Source organism: Elaeis guineensis, chromosome 2 (assembly GCF_000442705.2).
Source record: "Elaeis guineensis isolate ETL-2024a chromosome 2, EG11, whole genome shotgun sequence".
NCBI lineage: Eukaryota > Viridiplantae > Streptophyta > Magnoliopsida > Arecales > Arecaceae > Elaeis > Elaeis guineensis.
The window spans coordinates 101068399-101076842 of NC_025994.2; the positions used below are offsets into that span (position 1 = coordinate 101068399).

The 8444-nt window shown below is 43.0% G+C and overlaps 1 protein-coding gene across 1 annotated transcript; it reads right to left on the bottom strand.

Annotated features, from left to right (window-relative positions):
• Positions 1-318: 318 nt before the first annotated feature.
• LOC140855473 (tyrosine decarboxylase-like) lies at positions 319-2024 on the bottom strand. Its single transcript, XM_073251355.1, has one exon. It carries the CDS (start codon positions 1886-1888, stop codon positions 368-370), a length of 1521 nt encoding a protein of 506 aa, XP_073107456.1. The 5' UTR covers positions 1889-2024; the 3' UTR covers positions 319-367.
• Between the last annotated feature and the right edge of the window lie 6420 nt (positions 2025-8444).

The window sequence follows — 8444 nt, forward strand, 5'->3', positions numbered from 1 at the left end:
AAAAATAGAACTATGGGTATTAAATACACATTGAAAAATAGTAACTACGTAGCCCAATCAGATGGAGTGGTATATTTTTTCTACACCTCATGTGGTATACAAAGAATTTCCCTTATATGATTACATAACCAAATGACCATCTGGTTCAGTTTAGAAACAAAGAAACATACCCAATGGATGAGTAGACTATTGAAACTAGGAGCTATCATGCGTTTATTTGTGGATGATATAATTTTGATATATGAGATAATAAGGCTAAAAAAAATAAAAATTATAGATGAAAAATAACCGCAGATCAACGCACGTAAACTGGAACGGACAAATTTTTTATTCAGAGATAGCATGAAATTAAAAGAAGTGAAGCTCGCTAAAGCGAAAAGAGACCATTGGAGGAAGAAATTTTATCACATGAACCATTGAGTAATAAACCGTCCGCTTTGGCTTGAATCAGCTTCCACGTAGCCTCCACATGCCGCATCTCCGTCAGGGTTGCTCCGATCGCAAACCGTACGACAAACATTCCGGCCACCACGGCATGGGTCATGAAAGCTTGCCCACTCGAGTTCACCGCCTCCAATAGCCTTCGGTTCAACTCCGAAGCATCATCCCCTTGGAACCTGGGTTTGAGTCGGAAGCACACCAACGCGAACTTGCGCGGCACCACCACCTCGAACCTCCGGTCCATTGCCACCAACCTCTCGAAGTGCTCGGCCATCGCGACGTCGCTCCGTATGTGCTCCATCAGGTTGGCCATGCCGTACCTCCGGATGACCACCCACAGCTTCATGGCTCGGAAGCGCCGGCTGAGCGCGATCTGCCAGTCCTTGTAGTCCACCACCGTTTTGGCATCACTAGCCTTGTTCCTGAGGTACTCGGGATTGCTGCACAAGGCGTCAACCAATGAGGATGGGCTCTTGACCCAGAGGCAGCAGCAATCCATGTTGGTGAGGAACCACTTGTGGGGATTCAGGCTGAACGAGTCGGCCAGCTCCACACCATCAAAGTAATGCCGGAATTCAGGGCATATACCCGAACTACCGGCATAAGCTGCATCGATGTGATACCAAACGCCATACTCGTTCGCGACTTTCCCCAGCTCTAGTAGTGGATCCACGGCTCCAACAGCGGTGGTACCGATCGTGGCACACAGGTACAAGGGCACCAACCCTTTGGCGATGTCGGCCTCCATGGAGGACCGAACGCTGTCCGGAGTGAGTGCATAGTCCGACGCTGCTGATGTCGGGATGGCGCGGAAGTTCGATGGCGGGATGCCGATGAGCTTCGATGCCTTCTGAACCGTGGAATGTGTTTGATCGGATGCGTAGACCACCAGTTTGGTGATCCCATCGCCTCCCATCTTGCTCAAAGCGCTGTCTCGTGCTGCTGCTAGTGTGCACACCACCGCCTCGCATGTGCTCCCATGCAGGACACCGCCACCACCTTGGCCGCCGGAGAACAGGAAGGATGAGGGGAGCTTGAGCATCTTCCCCATCCAATCCATGACTATGCTCTCCAGCTCGGTGGCGGCTGGAGACGCGATCCAGTTGAATCCAACGACGTTCAGACCGGAGCAAAGCATCTCGCCGAGAAAGCCGGCGGTGCTCGCATTGGCCTGAAAGTATGCGTAGAAGTTGGGGCTTTGCCAATGGGTGAGGCCAGGGAAGATGTCGTCGTGGATATCATCCAGAATGGTCTGGATGGGCTGAGGGAAAATGGGAGCTTGGTCGGAGAGACGCTTGCTCAGATACCCCGGCTCGATCTGGCTCCGGACCGGGTATCGCTCAATGTCTCGATAGTAGTTGGCTATGAAGTCGACCACCGCTCGAGACTCTTTCACCAAGACATCGGGGTCTAGTGGCTGGAAGGTCTCGATCGGGAGGCTGCCCATTTGGTTTGGCGGAGAGAGAGTTGGAGGAGTCTTAATGAGAACTATATATTAAGAGATCGAACTGGTGGAGATCGTCGAGATCGAGTTTCTGGTGGCAAAATTAAGGAAGGCTTATGGAACAATGGAGGAAAGTGATTTGGTTGGGTGGCGTGGAGGAGAGATGGGGAAGGGAGCTATTTATAAAGCTAATAGATTGCTCGATGGTTTGGTTGGTGAAGCGAATAAATTAAGCTGCACTGGGTGTGTTATTTTGGTTCGTGTCACGAGACGCTCCTTTTTGAGCGTATGGATAACGTGACCATATGTCGGGACGCTACCGCCGCCACGGCTTGGTGAGATCGATGTGGTAGCGAGCGTCTGGAATACTGGAGAGAGAGAGAGAGAGTGTGTGAGGATATACGTATATACAAAAGCGCGTTGGATAACTTCACGTGCTCAAAGAGAAAGCGCCTCCAGATCTGAGCCCAGGTGCCTGACTCGTGAGTGTCGCTCCTGCGACCAACCAAACGTGCGTGATCCATCTTTGTAAATCGCTTCCTTCCCTCCGTCTCTTCCGCGAAATCTAACCCAATCACTTTTATCCTTGGTTTTAAAATGTAACTTATGGTACGAAAATTAAGGGGCAGCATCGATGACGGTCTTTCAGCCGGTTGCATTCTCTTCGAGTTTTGTTAGATGAAAAACGTCTGGAATGAGGGCACCAACCCCCCTGCATTCTAACCCATTCACCCCTCTCGTGCAACACGTTAGAAAATATTTTGTTTTAAAAATATTCAAAATTCTAAATAAAAATAATTATTTATTTGAAAATTTTGAAAGTTTAAAATTTCTTTATTAATGGCCCCATATTTGATGTTTCAATCATGCATGTTCATCAGCATTTATCTGATTCTTCCAAGCTGCATTCTGGCTTTAATTCAGTACACTATGGATATGTTTATCTTGATTCACTATCAAGAAAAACGTGGCTTTAATATAATACGTGAAGGGGCACTTGACATATGATACAAAATGGAAGCTCAACTTTTGCATCATTTGGAAAGGAAAGTTTTTCGCGTGTCCCAACAAATAACATCGACACATTACGGTACTTTCACTGTGAATAGAGTAACAGCCAGTTGGCCCATGGTGTATATACATATATGGTATGTGGTGAACCAACGATGTTTTCCTCTTTATTGCGGTGATGGCCGACCAAGCGGATTAGAATAATAAAAAACAGAAAGACGAGTCTCTTCCCTATTATATTAAAACCGTTCCACTGCTAAACGTGGTCAATGCGAACCCATTATGTAATAACTCAGCTCATTTGGGCCTTTGGACTGGACCCAAACTTTAGAAGCCCAAAATCTCTAAAAAAAAATCCTATGTGCAGCACATGGCTGAGAGGAGGAAGTAGAATCCAAAATCAGAGTCTTGAAATCGGAGTCTTCTTCGCTTCCAATTTCATCGAGATCGGATGGAGGGGAGTCCGATTAGGTTAGGAAAACCCCCTATAAAAAGCACTCTCCTCTCTTAGATCTTCATCAAAGATTTTGAGAGCTCACCGGAACATTTCCATGAATTTTTTGTGAGTTCTTAGATGGGAAGAAAGGATCGTCAGAGTTTTTCTCGACCGCCGGAGCAAGGTAAGCTCCTTCCCTCCCCTCCCCTTCTTTTTCTGGTTGCCTTTTCATCACCGGCGAGCGATGGCAAGCCATCGAATTTGAGCCAAACAGGGCGGTCCCTGTTTCGGTTGTATTTCCCTGCTTGCCGCCGATAACAGTCACCATTGAAAGGGGCTATGGGTTTTACTGTGGGTCTCGCCATTATCGGAAACCACCATGAGTGGCCGGCGTCGGCCTTCCTTGGCTGCATATGGGGGGGAGAGGAGAAGAAGGGGATCAGTCCCCTATTTTGGATGAGGAGAAGAGAAGAAGAAACTTCTTCTTTCTTTTCTCAATTAATTAACAAATTAAATTAGATAATTAATTAATCAATTTATATTTTTTTTCTTTAGATAGTTTAAGCCACACTTGAGGTCAAGGATCTTAATGAAGACATGGCCATATTGACCATGAAAAGAGGTATGAGGGGTCCCGATTCACGCACTCTTTGAATAAGACTCTCCTCCGGACTTATGCCGAACTTCTGGAGCATGCATACAAGTATAAGCCCGTGGATGAAGGAGCTTCTGACCGACGTCAAACAGAAGGTAAGGGTCAGAAGATGAAGAAAAAGAAGAAGGGAGAAGCTCCGGTCGAATCAAGTTGGCCACCTTCCAATGAGTGAGCTTCTTCTCGATGACGGAGTCCAAGGCCGAATTACGATAGGTATGACTCCTATACTCTTCTCTCTGCTTCTCATGCACAGATCCTCCTAGAGATCGAAGGATCAGGATATCTACGACAACCGCCACCGATGAAAGCGCCATCGAGAAGCTACGATCGGAAGAAATACTGTCAGTTCCATCGTGATCATGGTCATGATACCGAACAGTGCATCCAATTTAGGGACGAGATAGAGACTCTGATTCGACGAGACTATCTAGAAAAGTATTGGAGAGATCCGTCGAATCAACCTCTTGCCGATCGACGACCTTAACCGCAGACTAAGGAAGTTATAAATAATCAACCGACTGCAGGGATGTCAATATGATCTCCAGATGACTGAACTGAGGGATAACTCCCGAAGAAGAGTCGGCGAAACGACAACAACTTAATGCAATAACTTTCTCGGAAGAGGATGTTCAGAGAATTCAAACTCCTCGCGACGATGCTGTTGTTGTTCTGACAATTAGCTAATAAAAGCACGACGGATGTTTTGTTCTACTCGACTTCTTTCCGAATGCAACTACTCGGAGAATTCAATATATTGCATCACTCTTTAAGTTCAGCCGACTATTAAATGATGGATAGTCAATTCTTGTCAACATCAATATTTCGGCTTTCACAGTAAAAGCCAGAAGGTAGTCAATTCTTGTCAACATCAATATTTCGGCTTTCACAGTAAAAGTCAGAAGATCGACTATCTCGACACCGACTATATTTCGATTTTCACTATAAAAACTAGAAGATCGACTATTTCGACATCGACTATACTTCGGCTTTCACTGTAAAAGTCAGAAGATCGACTATTTCGACTTCGAATATACTTCGGCTTTCACTATAAGAGCCAGAAGATCGACTATCTCGACACTGACTATATTTCGATTTTTACCATAAAAGTAAGAAGATCGACTATTTCGACACCGAACATGTTTCGACTTTCACTGTAAAAACCAAATAATCGACTTTATCTCGATGCAGAATATATTTTGCTTTTACTATAAAAGCCAAAAAATCGACTATCTCGGTGCAGAATATATTTCGGCTTTCACTGTAAAAGCCAAAGAACCGACCTATCGACTACAACTGGAGACCAACGCCGGTGACGCAGACTTTCTCCACAAAAATCATGCTGCTCTCATAGTCGGCTATCGATCGAAGCAGCTGGCTAATTTGCAGACTTAGCATCAGTTAAGAAAAATAAAATGATAAGACGACCAAGGTCGGATTGGAATCATACCGACTCGGCCACGGCCAGTCGAAGGATGTTCGGCTTGCCACCATTTATCATAACAATATGACGTATAAGCCCGACCAAGGTCCGAGCAATTGATATCCGACTTGCCATCATTATCCTAACTAAATACATCAGAAACTACACGACTAACAGATTCTAAAGTCCGTAAAATAGTCGGATCTACAATCTACGAGTCAGAATTAAAACGCATGACGCCAGTTCGCCTTCCTGATATAATGGCTGGTGTTGGCTCACCTTCTGCAAATGACGCTTGACACCAGATCTCCCTGCTGATATGATAGCTTGAGGACGATAAAGTGGATGATCAACCGTATTTCGAAGAATATTACGGTAGAGTCGAGACTCGACATAACAGAAAACAACTCCTTTCGTCCAAAGAAACTGACCATGTGGCTACGCACCGACAACTCACCATTGGACTCAAGAGTGCGGGGGCAACTGTTGGGACAAACCGATTGACCCCAAATATCGATCAATCTCCAGCTAAATCCGACCAACACCTGACTCTGTCCACCAAATACATGGACGACCCTGAAAGAGACTACCAACTGAGTTTCGACCAAGCAGGCTGACCGACCATCTTCATGGTCGATTCACCATGGCCGACTTACCATCTTCATGGCCGACTCACCATGACCGACTTATCATCTTCATGGACGACCGACCATCTTTATAGCCGACTCACCATGACCGACCGACTGTCTTCATGGCTGACTTACCATCTTTATGGCCGACTTGCCATCTTCATGGCCGACTCACCATGGCCGACTTACCATCTTCATGACTGACTGACTATCTTCATGACCGACTGTCAAACGACCGACTGCCAAATATATAAACATGATACCATAATCATCACAGATGATTATTAGTCGCATATCGCGGTGCAATTAGTGGGGATTAACAATCCACACGAGCGCCATAAAATGCGGAAACACGTCCGATGGTTACAACAATTTAATCTATAAATGGGGGTAAGGCAACAGCATCGGTAAGCTACTTTTGGCCTGAGCTCTGCTACTCAAATCATTCAAATTTATTATTGTCCAGTCTCTCTTTCTGACTTAAGCATCGGAGGATCTTCATCGAAGGTAACTTCGATCAGTGTGAATTTTATTTTATAAGTACTCATTTTGAGTAACCAGACGATGAAAGAATTGACCGCAACAGTTACATATAAATGATATGCCATGGATCTTTTTTGAGAGAGCGGTCAAGGTCCTCGTGGACCTCTCCGATGGTTTTATCTCGTCTTGTATTTGCGTATACCAGGAGTCCGAGAGGGAAAGCCCCCCTTAGCCTTTCAATTTTACTCGTCAACCTTTTGCTTTTTCCACTTTTATTTTTTTCAAGTTTTCTTGCTGGGGAGCTAAAAGAGTTGATGGGATCAGACCTCCCACATGATTATGACCGTGGCAGGAAGATTGGGTGAAAATAGGTTCGTTGTCACTAGGTTACGGTCTTGACACAGACCAACATGCAAGATTAGATCTCTTTTTTAGGATAATACTTTCACACACTTCGATCTAGACACGTCTTTTTCCTTTTAATTTTATAATTTATCTTATAATTGATTATTTGAAATAATCGTTTTCATGCAATATTAGGAATTCTGGGAACCACATCTATATGTAGCAAAATTTCCGTGTCATCAATTCTTAATCTTTAGTCCTTAAACTGTCAATAAATAGCTTCGCTTCGCTATTTGGGCTCATAATGGTTACGTATTAAATAGATCTCCGGTGCTCACCAGTATCAAGGAATCTTTCAGACCAACTTTTCTGATCAGATATGTGGTTGTTATGTTTTCAATTACAAAATAACCTTAGCTTGCTCCCTCAAAGATAAAGATTTTTATAATCACTCCAAATACATTTCTGTTTTAAAAGTTAAAATATATTAGACTTCTAAAAAAAGGAATTTGGAATATTGTTGAACCTTATAAATATGCAAGGGAGCAGAAATATTACATGGAAACATGTCATGTAGAATCTGTTTAGCAAGAAAGGAACAATTAAACAATTTTAAAAATGATATCTCAATGTATATTGAGAAAAAAAAATGGAAAAAGGAAATAGATTTAAAATTGCATATAATGCATAAAATATTAATATTAAAGCTAATTACTATATTTAAATCATTTAATATAGCTATTTTAAATTTTAATAACAACCGTTTGTACTTATATGACATTATAATTCATGAACTGAAAAATTGCTATAAGGAGTAGAAAAACAGTATGCAAGACTTAGGTCCATAGAAGAGCTCTATGAATTGTTAATATTCCACTTATTCCACAATTTTTTTTTGATAAGACTAGTACCATTTATTCTACTATATTTTTGTAAGGAAGCATAGCATTGCGATATGTGCGTAGAGGAAAGAGAGCAAGGCGTCGTAAGCTAGGTCACATAGGTCCTGCACCCAAGCTAATCTGGGTTAGAATCTAAGATGGTCCAGGGCTTTTTTTTTTTTTTTCTTTTTGGATCCTATCCTCCTTTGTGCCAAATTTTCTCTTCTGTATTTTTCGAAGGTTGTTCTTCCTCTTTTGGATAAACCCGTGCATCTTCGTATAATCTACTGTAATTTAAAATCTTTGTAGACATTTATGACATTTATTATATGATTCGACATAGGAGCAACCCTAATGGAGGTGGCATTCGGAGGCTACGTAGAAGTTGATTCAAGCCAAAACAAAAGATATACTACAAGTCATTGTCTCTTATTAGAAAAAATTCATTCCTAAATGGTTTTTATTAGATAAACCCCCCACCTAGTAATTTACTTTAGAATTTTCTATTGGCTGTAGTGTACGATCATATCATGATCCTAGTTGCTTATAAGGAAGATCTTCTAAAAATGCTGCTTGTTGCTGTCAAGAATCCGAGCTGAGAGGACCGGATGAGCTAGTGAATGGAGTATGACTAGTTTTGTTCAAAGTGCTCGAATTGGTCTGCTTGGATGAATTGATCTGCTCAAAGATGTTCGTCCA